Source organism: Pseudophryne corroboree, chromosome 11 (genome assembly GCF_028390025.1).
Source record: "Pseudophryne corroboree isolate aPseCor3 chromosome 11, aPseCor3.hap2, whole genome shotgun sequence".
NCBI lineage: Eukaryota > Metazoa > Chordata > Amphibia > Anura > Myobatrachidae > Pseudophryne > Pseudophryne corroboree.
This window is the reverse complement of record NC_086454.1, coordinates 183,968,322-183,986,227: the sequence shown is the minus strand read 5'-3', so window position 1 is coordinate 183,986,227 and position 17,906 is coordinate 183,968,322. Positions and strand designations below refer to the sequence as shown.

Sequence of the window (17,906 nt, the reverse complement as noted above, 5' to 3'; positions counted from 1 at the left end):
GCGCTGAATATCAGGAACGAAACATAATGTACAGAGAGCCAACGTAAAAAATAACAATGTTTATTAATAAAACATATAAAAAGATTAATTATCAAATAACCGGTGAATAATATATATAAATATATATAAGAACAATCACTAGACGTGAACTAGTGGTATATTGTAATAACTCAGCTTATTGGGGTGAAAAGTTCCGTGATTCACTTGTTAGATAGTTGATAAATACCAGGTGTGTTGGTAGGATCCTGATGAATTAAAAGTCCCTCAGTTGAAATTGATATTCAATACCTTTCCAAAATGGGCTGGTAAGAGCCGAGCGTCCTCGGCTTCAATGTCCTGCAATGCCCATATACGCTGTGCAGCGGAAAGGAATGGACCGTCTCTCTCACAACCCGGTCGTGGCGGCGTGTGCGCTGAAGCCGCTGATGTCGGATGCTGTAGACGGAGGGTGCAGCGGGGACCAAGGAACACCTGGAAGATTTCACCTGAGCTGAGTGTGGATAGGGGCGGGTCCTGACGCGTTTCGTCACGTTCACGTGACTTTCTCAAAGGTGAGTTATTACAATATACCACTAGTTCACGTCTAGTGATTGTTCTTATATATATTTATATATATTATTCACCGGTTATTTGATAATTAATCTTTTTATATGTTTTATTAATAAACATTGTTATTTTTTACGTTGGCTCTCTGTACATTATGTTTCGTTCCTGATATTCAGCGCAGCCGTTTGTTCTTTTTTTGATGGCTTAGTGGAGCGTTTTAACAGCACACTCAAACAGAAGCTCAGGAGGTCAGTCACCCAGTACAAAAGGGATTGGGACCAGCTCCTACCTTTTCTGATGTTCGCCATCCGAGAGATTCCCCAGTCCTCTACGGGCTTCAGCCCCTTTGAGCTGTTGTACGGCAGACAGCCCCAGGGAATCCTGGACCTCCTGAATGAAGGATGGGAACAACAGACATCCCAGGAGCTGAATGTAGTACAGTTCGTTCACCAGCCCTATGGGCGGTTCCAACAGATAGCTCCGTTGGTCAGGGACCATATGACTCAGGCCCAGTCTAGGCAGAAACGGCATTATGATGTCCCAGCGGAGAAACTGAGTTTTAACCCTGGAGACGAGGTCTTGGTCCTGGTACCCACAGTGGATGGCAAGCTTTATACCCATTGGCAAGGACCATATACAGTGCTCGAGGCTGTGGGACCAGTGACTTATCATGTGAGCCAACCGGGAAAGCGAAAGCTTACACAGATCTATCATATAAATCTGCTGAAGCCCTGGAAGGACAGCTCAGAGGCAGCAACTGCAAGAGTGGACAAGATCTCGGCATGTGCGGTTCCAATTGACAGAGGTCAAGACGCGTCAAGCTCAAGACATGGTCAGGAGAAATTTAGATGTCTTTTCGGCGATTCCAGGGAGGACAAAGATCATAGAGCACGATATCGTTACTCTTCCGGGGGTAGTGGTCAATCTGCGGCTGTACCAGATACCCGAGGCAAAGAGGGACGCAGTACGCAAGGAAGTGGAGGAAATGTTACGCCTGGGGGTTATTGAAGGGTCCACCTGCGGGTAGAATAGTGCTGGTTCCCAAGCCATCCGGAGCACTGCGGTTCTGCAACGACTTCCGCAGGTTGAACCAAGTATCTAAATTTGATGCCTACCCCATGCCACGTGTTGACGAGATGATCGATCAACTAGCCCAAAGCCAATACCTGACCACTCTTGACCTTACTAAAGGCTATTGGCAGATTCCCCTCACTGAGGCTGCCAAGGCAAAAATGGCTTTTTCCACCCCAGATGGCCTGTTTCAGTATCGAGTCTTGTTATTTGGTCTTCACGAGGCCCCGGCCACGTTCCAGCGGGCTATGAATAAGTTTCTACAGCCCACCAGAAGTACGCAGCTGCGTACCTAGATGACATTGTTATCTTCAGCGATGACTGGGAGTCTCATCTGGCCAAAGTGGAAGCTGTATTAAAGTCTCTGTGCTTCCATGGCCTTGCGGCCAACCCAGAGAAGTGTGCGATAGGTATGTCGGAGGCTAAGTACTTGGGGTATGTGGTGGGCCGGGGCCAAATCAAACCTCAGGTAAATAAAGTGGAGGCGACTGCTGCCTGGCCAAGGCCTGAGAGGAAAGCCAACTCAGGGCCTTCTTAGGCCTGGTGGGATATTACCGCAAGTTTATCCCAAAATTTGCCACCAGAGCAGCCCCGCTCACTGATTGCTTGAAAAAGCAAAGTCCAGACAAGCTTGTGTGGACGTTTCAGGTACATGAGACCTGGAAGGACTTAAAAAGTGACCCGTGTAAAGCACCAGTGTTGATAGCCCCGGACTTCGGTAAAAGGTTCATCCTGCAGATGGATACTTCAATAACAGGCCTCGGTGCAGTGTTGTCTCAGGAGGTAGGTGGGGGAAGAGAAACCAGTCCTCTACTTCAGCAAGAAACTACTGACTAGGGAACAGCGATATGCCACGATAGAGCAGGAATGCCTGGCTATCAAGTGGCCGGTGGAGACTCTGAGGTACTATTTCCTGGGACGGGAGTTCACCTTAATCACCGATCACGCTCCGCTCCAGTGGATGTGCCTAAATAAGGAGACCAACGCCCGGGTAACACGGTGGTTCCTTGCCCTCCAGCCATACCGCTTCAAGGTCCAGCACAGAGCAGGAGGATTAAAGGGCAATGCGGATACCCTTTCAAGGAAGTTCCTCTCCTCAAAAGGTGCAGAGACCTGTGGGGTGAAGCTAGAGGGGGGAGGAGGACGCGGAGAGAGACCGACCCGAAAAGGGGTATGCCTGCTGAGACTGGCGAGCACGTATGTGCGTCAAAGAAGGACTCCGCTTCACCGGTAGGCTCGAAGCTTAGGGGGAGGATATGTGGCAGTCCAGTCCGGATGCCACCCCGGGTGTTTGCAGGACAGGGCAACAGTTCGGGTGCCCCGGGCTAAGGTGACCTCGGGTTTAGGGCTGGACCAAGAGGAAGCCCAGGGAGGTGTTGGGACACAGCAGGTTGTCTCTTTAATGTTGTGTCAAAGATTATCTGACAGTTGGAAATTATAGTATTGTATTGCTGTTGATACACAGAAATACCGTGTAATTTCATACATGAGATCCCATCCATGCAAGTCTGGTCAAGGTATTGGAGCAAGCGCTCCCAGCAATCAGGCATGTGACATACTTTTATAAAGCTCGTTAGGGCAAGGGCTCAGGGCTCCTGATGTCAACAAGTGGCCAGTGGGTTAGAGACAGGGACCCTCAGAATGTTTACATGCTGTTTGTAAACCGGTGCCTAATTTAGGTATCCCTTGAACATGCTGTGATAAGTCTGTTTACTATGCTGTGAAAGTAAACAGACTGCTTTTCTTTTATACAACTGTGTCAGCGTCGTGTCTGGTGGAAGGTCGCTTGTTACTATATATATATATATATATATATATATATATTACTGTATACTGTATATATAATGACGTCCTCTACTCAACTCGGAATGACCACCTAGGTGTCCACACCATCTCAACTGGCCCCTCATCAGCGAGCACTCCATGCCGTTCATCTTGGTCCGACGAAGAAGGTCAGAGTTTATTTGCTGAAATCACTTTGAATAAGAGCTAAAAGGGGTTTATTCTGTTTTACTCCCATATATTTGTAAGATAAGATGTAGAGTAAGAGATGAAGCAAGGTGATAGCGGAGCAGAGAGTGTCAGTGGCTTAGCAATATATACTGTATGTACATAGTGAAACCTAGGTATAGTGATGATATACAAAGTAGACAGGTGACAGTATAGGGAAAACATAACTTGTAATCAGGTATGGGAGCACAGTAATACAATATATGCTCACCTTGTAAAACTTGCCACCAGTCTCATTATGGAATAAGGTGATACATTTACTATCCAGTTGCCAGTAATGCTTCTTCCTCTGTAGAATGAAAAGAAAATCATGATTACACATAAAGGTGCTGATTCAGTGTAGCACGTACAGTATGTTGTGAGTCGGAAGAGGTTAAAAATATGATTTTAAACCTACCGGTAAATCTTTTTCTCCTAGTCCGTAGAGGATGCTGGGGACTCCGTAAGGACCATGGGGTATAGACGGGCTCCGCAGGAGACATGGGCACTATAAAGAACTTTAGAATGGGTGTGCACTGGCTCCTCCCTCTATGCCCCTCCTCCAGACCTCAGTTAGAGAAAATGTGCCCAGAGGAGATGGACAATACGAGGAAAGGATTTTGTTAATCTAAGGGCAAGATTCACACCAGCCCACACCGTATAAACTGGAATATACGCAACCAGTTAACAGTATGAACACAAAACAGTATCAGCTAAAGACTGATCTCAACTGTAACATAACCCTTATGTAAGTAACAACTATATACAAGCCTTGCAGATTTTGTCCGCATTGGGACGGGCGCCCAGCATCCTCTACGGACTAGGAGAAAAAGATTTACCAGTAGGTTTAAAATCTTATTTTCTCTTACGTCCTAGAGGATGCTGGGGACTCCGTAAGGACCATGGGGTTTATACCAAAGCTCCAGACCGGGCGGGAGAGTGCGGACGACTCTGCAGCACCGACTGAGCAAACGCAAGGTCCTCATCAGCCAGGGTATCAAACTTATAGAACTTTTCAAAATGTTTGAACTTGACCAGGTAGCTGCTCGGCAAAGCTGTAAAGCCGAGACGGGCCGGGAAGCCGCTCCAAAAAGAGGCCACCTTCCTAGTGGAATGGGCCTTTACCCAATTTGTTAACGGCAATCCTGCCGTAGAATGAGCCTGCTGAATCGTGTTACAGATCCAGCGAGCAATAGTCTGCTTCGAAGCAGGAGCGCCAACTTTGTTGGCTGCATACAGGACAAACAGTGCTTCTGTTTTCCTAATTCGAGCCGTCCTGGCTACATAGATTTTTAAGGCCCTGACTACATCCAGGGACTTGGAATCCTCCAAGTCACTCGTAGCCACAGGCACCACAATAGGTTGGTTCATATGAAATGAAGAAACCACCTTAGACAAAAATTGAGGACGAGTCCTCAACTCTGCTCTATCCACATGGAAGGTCAAATAGTGACTCTTGTAAGACAAGGCCGCCAATTCGAACACCCGCCTTGCAGATGCCAAGGCCAACAACATGACCACCTTCCAAGTGAGAAATTTCAATTCAACCGTTTGAAGAGGTTCAAACCAGTGAGACTTCAGGAACCGTAACACCACGTTAAAGTCCCAAGGTGCCACTGGGGGTACAAAAGGAGGCTGGATGTGCAGTACTCCCTTTACAAAAGTCTGGACTTCTGGGAGAGAAGCCAATTCTTTCTGAAAGAAAATAGATAGGGCCAAAATCTGTACCTTAATGGAGCCTAATTTTAGGCCCATATCCACTCCTGTCTGTAGAAAGTTGAGAAAACGGCCCAGATGGAAATCTTCCGTAGGAGCATTCTTGGCTTCACACCAAGAAACATACTTCCTCCAGATACGGTGATAATGTTTTGCCGTCACCTCCTTCCTAGCCTTTATCAGAGTAGGGATGACTTCCTACAGAATACCTTTCCCAGCTAGGATTCTGCGTTCAACCGCCATGCCGTCAAACGTAACCGTGGTAAGTCTTGGAACACGCAGGGCCCCTGCTGTAACAGGTCCTCCCTGAGAGGAAGAGGCCATGGATCTTCTGTGAGCATCTCCTGAAGAGCTGAATACCAGGCCCTTCGAGGCCAATCTGGAACAATGAGTATTGTTTTCACCCTTTTTTGTCTTATGATTCTCAATATTTTTGAGATGAGAGGAAGAGGGGGGAACACATAGACCGACTGAAACACCCAAGGTGTCACCAAGGCGTCCACCGCTACTGCCTGAGGGTCCCTTGACCTGGCACAATACCTCCAAAGCTTCTTGTTGAGGCGTGACGCCATCATGTCTATGTGAGGAATTCCCCAAAGACTTGTTATCTCTGTAAAAACTTCTTGATGAAGTCCCCACTCTCCTGGATGGAGATCGTGTCTGCTGAGGAAGTCTGCTTCCCAGTTGTCCACTCCCAGAATGAAGACCGCTGACAGAGCGCTTACGTGATTTTCCGCCCAGCGAAGAATCCTGGTGGCTTCCGCCATTGCCACTCTGCTCCTTGTCCCGCCTTGGCGGTTTACATGAGCCATGGCTGTGACGTTGTCTGATTGAATCAGAACCGGTAGGTCGCGAAGAAGATCCTCCGCTTGTCGTAGGCCATTGTATATGGCTCTCAATTCCAGTACGTTGATGTGTAGACAAGCCTCCTGGCTTGACCATAGCCCTTGAAAATTTCTTCCTTGTGTGACTGCTCCCCATCCTCGGAGGCTCGCGTCCGTGGTCACCAGAACCCAGTCCAGAATCAGAATGCCGAACATGCGACCCTCTAGAAGGTGAGCACTTTTCAGCCACCACAGGAGAGACACCCTGGCCCGGGGGGACAGGCTTATCTTCTGATGTATTAGTAGATGGGACCCGGACCACTTGTCCAGGAGGTCCCACTGAAACGTCCTTGCATGAAACCTGCCGAAGGGGATGGCCTCGTAGGCTGCCACCATTTTCCCCAGAACTCGAGTGCATTGATGAACAGACACTCTTTTTGGTTTTAGCAAGTCTCTAACCATGTTCTGGAGGCCCTGGGCTTTTTCCATCGGGAGAAAAATCCTCTTCTGTTCCGTGTCCAGAATCATGCCTAGGAATGATAGTCGAGTCGTTGGAATCAATTGTGACTTTGGCAGATTGAGAATCCAACTGTGTTGTTGTTGCACTCTCAGGGAGAGCGACACGCTCTTCTGCAATTGATCTCTCGATCTTGCTTTTATCAGGAGATCGTCCAAGTATGGGATAATTGTGACTCCCTGCCTGCGCAGGAGCACCATCATCTCCGCCATCACCTTGGTGAAAATCCTCGGGGCCGTGGAAAGCCCAAACGGCAACGTCTGAAACTGGTAATGACAGTCCTGTACAGCGAATCCGAGGTACGCCTGATGAGGAGGATATATGGGGACATGAAGGTATGCATCCTTTATGTCGAGTGACACCATAAAATCCCCCCCTTCCAGACTGGAGATCACAGCCCGAAGCGATTTCATCTTGAATTTGAACTTTCTCAAGTACAGGTTTAGGGATTTTAGATTTAAAATAGGTCTGACCGAACCATCCGGCTTCGGGACCACGAACAGGGTCGAATAGTACCCTTTCCCCTGTTGGACTAGGGGAACCTTGACAATTACTTGCTGTTGATACAGCTTTTGAATTGCAGCGAACACTACTTCCCTCTCTGGGGGAGAAGCTGGCAAGGCCGACTTGAAAAATTGGCGAGGGGGCACCTCTTCGAATTCCAGTTTGTAGCCTTGGGATACAATATCCATTGCCCAAGGATCCACGTCTGACATGTCAAAGTCAGAAAAATATCACGCTGCACGTTGCCATATATTCACCTCATGCGCTTGCCCGCTGCACATGCACTTTCTTTGGCGTGCGTGCACATACTCGCAGTTGCGTGACGGCGCCCCTACAGGCGTGCGCTCGAGCGCATGGTATGTGCACTTACGGTAGAGTTTGTGTGCGTCTAGCGAGCGACTCAATCGCTAGATAATAAATCCATATAGCAGGTTTTATAGGTAATGTTCTCTTTAGTGATAACTGTAAGTTTGGTTAATGTAACTTGTTCACGGACTTGGGAATCCCTCTTTACGTGGTACAAAGGGTCTGATTAAGGCAGAACAGTTGTGTCTGGTACCTAACCGAAGAGTATTTTAATAGCAATAATCCGGTGTTGGTTAGGTATAGATTAATCGCTCCTGCGTGTAGTTATGGCCATTAGTAGTTTCTGGACATATTCTATATTTGCAGTTCATTATCCATGCGGCGGGAATCCGGAGATTCCCACCCACCTGAGCTGTTTGAAATAGTCACAGCCCACCTGTTCAAACTAACCTATGACCTTTAATATGATGCGAGGAGACATTCCTGTGTCCAATGAACAATGAGATTGTAGGTCCCTTTGTAGTATACTGTACTCAGTGTATATAAGATCAGCCAGCCTGAACAGCTCCCTCACTCTCCACAAACGGTTTTCATATTAACTAACTCGGGGCTGGTACCAGGCTGCGCTGCGATCGTTCCCAGTGTATGTAAGTAATTCTCTGTAATCTTCTCGCTCTTTTGATTGTATTGGCCATATTCTCTCTCTCTGTTTTAGTATAAGATTGTAACGTTATTGTATATTTCTGTCTAGATATTCTGTTAGAATTATATGTTAGCATGTAGAGTATAAGCTGTAACTGTGTACCCCTTTTGATATATCTAAAAGCTCGTTAGTAAAGGTGTTGGAACCTCAGCAGGGTGTCTGTGTCTCTCTAGCTGGTACAAAGGGTTTCTGAGTTTCTATATCGCTCTAACAGCATTTACATTAACAAGGTTAAGCAGCGTTATATCGCTGCAGTATTTCAGTAGTAAGGTTTACAATACAAACTCAGTCATAGTGTGTTGCATACAAGGTTTACAGTGTAAGCATATTCTGTGTTTAAAGTTTATAAAGGTTACTGTCTGTGTGTATGCTCACTGTGGGTATTCCGTACACCCAGCACAGCGTGTGTACTTAATTTGCGTACCACGTGCGAGGTCTTCATACGCAAATAGCGTACGGAGTGCGTAGCATGTGCACATGGTTTAGCAGCCATTACGGCTACACGGTATTAGTATATAGCTAATGTTAAAAGGTAGATATTTGACTCTATCAAGTGGGGGCAAGTCCGGTCCATCTCATATCCTCAGTCAGGCGAAAATGCGCAGACTTTATCAATCAGCAAAGAGAGGAAAGGTAGTATCTTGTAGTGCTGATCAGATGAGAGTCTGCATCTGATTCTTTTGGTCTGTAGGGATGCTGGTGGAATCCGAAGAAGGTAGGAACATTAAGCTACTGTCTTTGTAAATCTGGTTTTTATTTCTATTTGGTGCCAACTGCACACGCAGATTGAATGGCTTGTCTGTTTAAATAGGTTTAAAAGTATTTTTAATCGCTCTGCATAGCGTGATAGTTTTTAACCAGGCTTAAAAATAAATAAATAAATAACTAAAAGGGGCTGGCATGATGATTTTCTTTGTGACAAAAAAAGAACAGCATGGTCTGTCCACCATTTTGTGTAACCCTCATGGAGGTGGAAAGGGGGAGGAGGAGCGGCCATTTTGGGAAGGTCACATTTTTTCCCCCCCTAAGCGGCTGATTTTCAGTTGACTCAGGAAATAATCAGCCACACATTGTCAAAAAGAAATCATCATTTAATGAGTTTTTTTTATGCATTTATTTAGTCCATATCATAGTCAATCATAAGTGGTTCAGATAGAGTTTAATAAAAGTTAATAATAAATTAAATATTTGATTTAGGAAATACACAAATAAAACGTAGTGGTTTTTTTTTGTTTTGTCACTGTCTCTCTTCAAGAGCCTGGTTAACTCTGCTTGGTGTAGGATAACCATTGAAGTGCAAATTAACCTTTGGGTTTTTTTTTTTTCCCTCTCCCAGCAGTGAAAGAAATCGCCTTTACAGAGTTAGTTAAAAAAAAAGCACATTCATATGCAAATTAGAAGCACTGAATAAGGTCTCACATAAGTAATAGTGATTAGTACATATATGTAATATCTATATGCGTGTGCTTACATCAATGTATGTTATTAGATTAATTTAGAATTGCATGTTCATTTGTGTAAGTTTCACATCTCACTTTACTGTTTGCCATTTCAGAATTGATAACGTGCTAAGAAAGATTTGTTGCTATTGATAGTTAAAAAGTAAAAAAATAATACATTAAGGGGTAATTTGTAAAACACGCACACAGCTTTGCCTGTGGTGCTCGGTAGATGATTACATTTAAAGATCATCTACATTGATATAAACGTGTTAGTTGTGTTACTGTGGACATACCTGGCTTACGTACACGTGTCTCTAACAAGGGGCAGAACGAGTGTACGCGACGCAAGGGTCGACGCACGGAGCGTATATTACGCAACGGAGCGTCTGGGTACGACCACATAATACAAATCACACGATAGTATTGTTTTAAGTAGGCGAAAAGGAGGTAACGCGATAAATAGCGCAAGTCAATTTTAGTGTCCAAAATTTTAAGCTAATAGATCCTTCTCTAATTTGCGACTCATCTGGACTAGACTGTGTTACTGAATGAAAGGGATTTCTGCGCAGAAACGAAAGTAAAGAGTATATGAGGTGAAAGAGTGTGTATATATAAGTTTCTAAAAATTTTTGGGGTTGAACCAAAGGAAATCGAGTTCTCGTGAAGGTACATATGTGTAAGTGACTGCATGGTGGCTTGGGAGGCATCCCTTGTTAAACATTAAAAAAGAGCATTAGAGTATAGCAGACCAGGAGGTCTACTGTAGCACAGACCAGGAGGTCCAGACAGACCAGGAGGTCCAGGTACAGCAGACTAAGAAGTCCGCAATAGATAAAGAGTAGCACAACACCAGAAAGGGTTGGTGCGGAACCTATATAGGCCATTAAAGCTCAGGCTGAAGGAATTCGCAGCCGCAATTTTCGATTCCACTGGTCGCTCCGCACATAAGATTAGTTGCTTATGTGCAGAACGATTGTACCGCACGTAATTGTGTGCATTAGTTAGTAATTTGACCCAGTACCATTTGCGTACGCTAGAGGGGTCATAAACGCTATTTGTACATTCTAACGTGATTTGTGTAATTTTTTTTATTTTAAGGGAAGTTCGCTGGTCACTCGGGAACTATCCAACAACCAATAGTTACTGGAAAGGGTTAAGTGCTCTTCGGATCACACCCACATGTTCCAGTAAATAGAGGTTCAGGTCGCAGGGGCCCTAGGTTGAGTACGCCAGCGCTAAGGCAGTGTGTGGGCGTATTGGTCGACGTGGGCGAGTGAGTGGAGTACTCGATAAACTTCGCCGCCGGCCTGCCCAGGACATCTTGGTTTTGTAAGGGTTTGCTGAAGACCCTGATTTGAAGGTCAGAGGTAGTGAAAGCAACACCTGCAAGGATGGGGGCCAGTTGTTCAGGTAGGGGGCGATCAACCTCGGTTCGGGTTGACTTAGTAGACCGACCAATCGGGTCGGCAAGGTATGTAATGTGTGCACACACAGAGGTTTTGTGCAATGAATGGGAAAGAATGACTGTGCATGACGGGGAGAAGTTCCCACAAGTAGGCAGTTTTAGCCCAGATGTGTTACAAAGTCTAAGGAGAAGGATATGTCTCATTAAATCTGCAAAGAGACGGATCAAATATTATGATTGTTTACAGTTATGGCAACAGGAAGGTGAAATACAAGGAGAATTAGCTTATACAGCTGACTCTCACTTTGGTAAGAGAAAAATGGCAACAAGAGAGAAGATGGTTACAGAGAATGGCACACTGGTGTATGATAAAAATGCACTTAGCAACTGTATTATAGATGATAAGAATAATTGTAATAAACGTAACAATGATAATTGTAATACTGTTAAATGTACAACTATTAACCCATGCAAGTTGCACCCCATGTTAAACTTCCCTCAGGATTACCAGCAAGAAAGTGAGCCCAGCACGATGTCGGCACCTTTTCCAGCAGCCATCCTACAAGACATCCAGGTGGACGCGACCAAATTGGTAAAGACAGTAATCAAACCTCCTAACGGAGGGTTAGGTGAGGTCGTGTCCACAGGTACGTACGGTGTTATATATCACGCACAAACAAATGTACCTCATATTGTAAGACCAACACAAGATGATGTAATTGAATTTAGTCCTGTCAGGGTGATCACAGTCCCCAATGGGAAGAATGACGATCAGGGAATCATTCCCGTCAAGGACAGTGCAATGCGCCGTCCCTGGTCCCGGACCGAATTGAGATCAATCATGTCTGAATTCCCTGATCCTAGGAAAGATCTAGTTACATGTCAGAGATTTATTAAAGAACTAGGAAACTCCACAGAACCCACCAACAAAGATTGGCGGACAGTGCTGAGGGCATGTTTGCCCTCCAGTGTTGACCCTGCGAAATTTATTGCTGATTGTAAATTAGACACGGAGGTACCTCATACGGAGGAACACAATCAGGAATGTATTAAGCAGATCAACCGACAGTTAGAAATATATTTCCCAGCCATTGTCGAGTGGAACGAAATCTTCTCCATAAGACAAAACAAAGGGGAAAGTACTTCTAATTATTTCCACCGGGTATTGCAGGACATGACTAGATATACAGGTATAAAAAACATCGAAACAAGTGCACCGCACAGAGAAGTAGCAGTATTTGTGTTAATGGATGGTTTAAAGGAAGTGTTGAGAGCAAGGATACAGACCACCAATCCATACTGGAGAGATAAATCAGTAACTGCATTAAGGAACTCCGCCGTTGGGCATGAGCAAAACATCATCAAGCACAGGGAAACAAAGAAGCCCCAGATCCCTGTGGGTAAGTCAAAGGTGAAAAGGTGTTATAATTGCCAGAAGGAAGGTCATTTTGCAAGAGATTGTAGATCAAGAAGTAGACCAAATTCACATAAACCCCCTAGACAAAGATATGAGCAAAGTTATGACACACCAAATTGTAATCAGGGATCACATAGGAAGGAGTTTGGGCCGCACCTGTAACATGCAATCAGGAAAGGTGATCATTAGGACTGATAGTAAGCCTGAGGTTACAGTTAATGAAATGGGAGGTCAGTTCCTTGCAGGCACAAGGACGGCCGGGTAGACGTTGTAATTTATCTGTAAATGTTTTATTTTCCCCATCTCTGACGGTCATCGGCAGGACTCAAACATCACATAGCTACTTGGTCTTTGCAGAAGTCTACCTAACCCCAACATGACCTACCAGCATCGATGTATCCTGGCCAGATACAAAGGGTGAAGTATGGAAATGCTGGTGGGAGGGACTGCGCAAAGATACCAATGGATGTGATTGGTGTGACAGCCTGATGGTGAACGGAAGATCTGATAATGTTTTTTTTTGTTTGTTGCTTAATGAAAAATGTGATGAATTGTTCTCTCTCGTTTTTTTTTTTTGTTTTTTTTTTCTCTCTCTCTCTCTCTCTCTCTCTCTCTCTCTCTTCCCTCTCATGTTTTCATGTTTTAAAGATGGTATGTCACACATCAGTTAGACAAATGGTAATGCAAGATTTTTGCTCCTTACAGAGTGATCGCTGATTTGGAAGGAATATTGCATCACCGGAGTGTTCGTTTGGAGGACTGAGAGACAGCACCTTTGAGATGACAGCAGAGCAAGAAGAACAACAAAACTAGAGGACATAAGACATCGTAACATTTTTCTTTCCCCTCAAAGTATTTTTTGTACCCCCATTACAAATTTCTTTCTCCTCCTGTAAGATGGACTCACCCCAAGAGACTGCAGTCCGTATTTTCCTGTTGACCATGTTGTTGACCAGAGCAGTCTGTTTCGGTGAGAGTACCAGTGAGGTCGAGAAAGGATCCGGAATGGGTTTCTGATGACTGAGACGGAGGTGTAAATTTCCAATAGCAACACAATCACCGAGCAAAGGCGAGTACCGGAAACGATCTAGCAGCCATGTTATTTGTAAACATTGTGAAGGATTGTTAGCTAAAGAGAACTGCATCTGTAGGCATTGTGATAAAGTAGTTGAGGATGGGTGCATCAAGAAATGTCAATCCAGTTTTAATGTCCACATGGACCGGCATCCATTGAGTGACTATCACTCCTTAGTGGGTAAAGTGTTAAATCAGACAGACTGTTGGGTATGCTCTCAAGTACCTCAAGGCCATAGTAAATCAGGATTAGTACCATTCCCTTTAACTGTAGGAGAGGTACTTGAGCTAAGTGGTGGGAGGCCGGTGGACAAGAGGTTTAATATCTCTAGTCCTCCTAGTTTGAAGCTCCACCAATATCATGTGGATAGGTCCTTAGTGTGCTTTTAACATTTCCAATCCCCGAAAGCCGGGAAATTGGGAAGTGTCATGGAGTAATCAAACCATGACATTCTCACATAGAGCCGACAGATTGCCCATAGACACAGAACTTATACGCCAGATAGCCGACCATAGGAAATTCTTTCGGTATAGGTACACCTTAGGAAGTAGGATCATGCGAGTTGGAGAAGTATCACCAGGATACTGTGCACAGATCGTACAAACTGATACGTGTACTAAACAGATGGAAGAATTAGGGTTAGGAGAGTTCACATGGAAAATCTGTAATATGGTTATGTCACACTCCGTCCCATATGTTCTCCCCGATGATGCATACTTCATATGCGGGAGGAAGGCGTATAAGTGGCTTGCCCCAAACTCAGAAGGGTTATGTTATATTGGAAAAGTACTGCCTGAGGTAATGACTGTATCCCACACAAAAATGAAAGATATTCACCGTGGTGCCCAAGCTCCTTATACTCACACTCATTACGAGCACATCGTTAAACGGCACCTGATAGAAAGAACAGAGCATTCAGCCTCTGACCTGATCCATGAATCCACCGGGATTCAATTCCTACTCGCGTTAGATATCACTCGTACCGCTAGAGGAGTGATAAATTATAAGTATATATCTGCGCTTGCAAATTTATTAGACAATATCACCGAAATGTATGACGACACATTCAGGTACACTGGGAAAGAGTTACAAGCCTACAAAACAGAACTGGTTCAGTATAGGATGATTCTCAATTACCTCACAGCTGTGACAGGCGGGTATTGTGTAACCCTGGCAACTCAATATGGAATCAAGTGCTGCACGTACATTACAAACAGCACGGAGGACCCAGCCGAGGTCATAGACCAAAAGATGGATGACATTTTACAATTAAAATGGGAGTTCCGAAGGAAACACAATCTCACCCTTGCCGCTGTGGGTAATGAGCTGACCAGTTGGGTGTCATGGTTGAACCCACGAAATTGGTTCTCTGGTTTAGGAGAATGGGCCCAAGGTATTATTATGGATGTAGGGAAATTTCTTTTGTGTATTCTGGGTGTCATCATATTGGTCGGTCTGATATTTAGATGCGTTCGGGTTTTAACGAAGTGTAAACGTAGTGACCGAGTGATGAGTTTAAGAAGCGAGGACACTGTACTAACAACAACAAATTTGATGTATGACCCAACGATAGAGACAATGTTGTGATGAAAATGTGATTCCACGGTCCGTTTCTTTCACCTGTTTCTCCTTTGTTTTCCTCCAAGGTACAAAGACATCCACTTGGAAGATGAATTTGACAACCTTTTATACAGACCACTGATGGACAATGCCATAGACCTCCCAATATCCCTAGTGACTTTTAAATTTCACGATAGCCCAACACTTTAAAGATTGTAAGTCTATGGACATTGAGAAAGCTTTTTGCACACCGTTTATTGCAAAAGCATCGGGAGACTACAGTCAACATGTACATCGAGACAAGACATCAGACAAGACCTCAATCGGCAAATGTACATTAAACTCACATAGTTTATGACTGCATTTACCATAATTGCTTCTTATCTTCATCTCTACAACCTTCAGGTAATGACACACATAGTCGATAGGGAATATAGGCGCAGATATCAGCACTCACATATCCCCCCCCATTCATGTATCATCAATTAAAATGTGCTCCCCCATTTTGTTGCAACCAAAAGCCGAAAAGAGCTCGGTAAAGTTTGACAGCCCATCCACAGGCCCGTAATACGGGATAAGAAGGAATTCAAATGTATACTTCGCAATACCTCGAAGCTTGATTTAAAACACGTACGGCACGATGATACATGACCCCTCAAACATGGACTCATACATACATGCTTCTACTATCTCACTAGGTCATACCTTTTTCCCACCTTCTTCTCTTCTCCCTTACCCAATCATAGAAATGTATTTTTACATGACATATATTTTTCTCTTTTTGAACTGTTTTAGGTAGTGGCAGTTATTGATGACTGCCAAAGGGTGGACTGTCAAAGTCAGAAAAATATCACGCTGCACGTTGCCATATATTCACCTCATGCGCTTGCCCGCTGCACATGCACTTTCTTTGGCGTGCGTGCACATACTCGCAGTTGCGTGACGGCGCCCCTACAGGCGTGCGCTCGAGCGCATGGTATGTGCACTTACGGTAGAGTTTGTGTGCGTCTAGCGAGCGACTCAATCGCTAGATAATAAATCCATATAGCAGGTTTTATAGGTAATGTTCCCTTTAGTGATAACTGTAAGTTTGGTTAATGTAACTTGTTCACGGACTTGGGAATCCCTCTTTACGTGGTACAAAGGGTCTGATTAAGGTAGAACAGTTGTGTCTGGTACCTAACCGAAGAGTATTTTAATAGCAATAATCCGGTGTTGGTTAGGTATAGATTAATCGCTCCTGCGTGTAGTTATGGCCATTAGTAGTTTCTGGACATATTCTATATTTGCAGTTCATTATCCATGCGGCGGGAATCCGGAGATTCCCACCCACCTGAGCTGTTTGAAATAGTCACAGCCCACCTGTTCAAACTAACCTATGACCTTTAATATGATGCGAGGAGACATTCCTGTGTCCAATGAACAATGAGATTGTAGGTCCCTTTGCAGTATACTGTACTCAGTGTATATAAGATCAGCCAGCCTGAACAGCTCCCTCACTCTCCACAAACGGTTTTATTATTGACTAACTCGGGGCTGGTACCAAGCTGCGCTGCGATCGTTCCCAGTGTATGTAAGTAATTCTCTGTAATCTTCTCGCTCTTTTGATTGTATTGGCCATATTCTCTCTCTCTGTTTTAGTATAAGATTGTAACGTTATTGTATATTTCTGTCTAGATATTCTGTTAGAATTATATGTTAGCATGTAGAGTATAAGCTGTAACTGTGTACCCCTTTTGATATATCTAAAAGCTCATTAGTAAAGGTGTTGGAACCTCAGCAGGGTGTCTGTGTCTCTCTAGCTGGTACAAAGGGTTTCTGAGTTTCTAAATCGCTCTAACAGCATTTACATTAACAAGGTTAAGCAGCATTATATCGCTGCAGTATTTCAGTAGTAAGGTTTACAATACAAACTCAGTCATAGTGTGTTGCATACAAGGTTTACAGTGTAAGCATATTCTGTGTTTAAAGTTTATAAAGGGTACTGTCTGTGTGTTTGCTCACTGTGGGTATTCCGTACACCCAGCACAGCGTGTGTACTTAATTTGCGTACCACGTGCGAGGTCTTCATACGCAAATAGCGTACGGAGTGCGTAGCATGTGCACATGGTTTAGCAGCCATTACGGCTACACGGTATTAGTATATAGCTAATGTTAAAAGGTAGATATTTGACTCTATCAGACAGAACCCAGACCTGGCTGAAGAGTCGAAGACGTGCCCCTAACGGTGCGGATTCCCTCAGTGGAGCCCCAGCGTCATGCGGTGGATTTAGTATAAGCCGGGGAGGACTTCTGCTCCTGGGAACTAGCCGTAGCAGGCATTCTTTTCCCTCTACCCTTACCTCTGGCGAGGAAAGATGAGCCCCGACCTCTTCTGGACTTACGCGACCGAAAGGACTGCATCTGATACTGTGGAGTTTTCTTTTGCTGTGGGGGAACAAAAGGCAAAAAGGTAGATTTACCCGCGGTAGCTGTGGCAACCAGGTCCGCGAGACCTTCCCCAAATAAAACTTCACCGTTGTATGGCAAAACCTCCATATGTTTCTTTGAGTCGGCATCACCCGTCCATTGGCGAGTCCACAGGGCGCGCCTAGCAGAAACCGCCATGGCGTTGGCTCTCTACCCCAGCAGCCCAACGTCTCTTTGAGCATCCATCATATGTAAGACTGCGTCTTTAATGTGGCCAAAGGTTAATAAAATGGTATCCCTATCTAGGGTATCAAGGTATCTGTCCAAGCTGCAACTGCACTACACACCCATGCCGATGCTATTGCCGGTCTGAGCAAAGCACCTGTATGCGCATAAATAGACTTTAAAGTAGTTTCCTGCCT

The 17,906-nt window shown here is 44.7% G+C and overlaps 1 protein-coding gene across 2 annotated transcripts in view; it reads right to left on the bottom strand.

Annotated features, from left to right (window-relative positions):
* Window positions 1-17,906, bottom strand: part of LOC134969293 (serine/threonine-protein kinase D1-like) — a 302,224-nt gene that overhangs the window by 62,757 nt on the left and 221,561 nt on the right. For both annotated transcript variants that reach the window (XM_063945144.1, XM_063945145.1), the window contains exon 10: window positions 3,839-3,916. In XM_063945144.1, coding sequence (XP_063801214.1) covers window positions 3,839-3,916 — 78 coding nt within the window. The remainder of the gene's footprint in view (window positions 1-3,838; window positions 3,917-17,906) is intronic.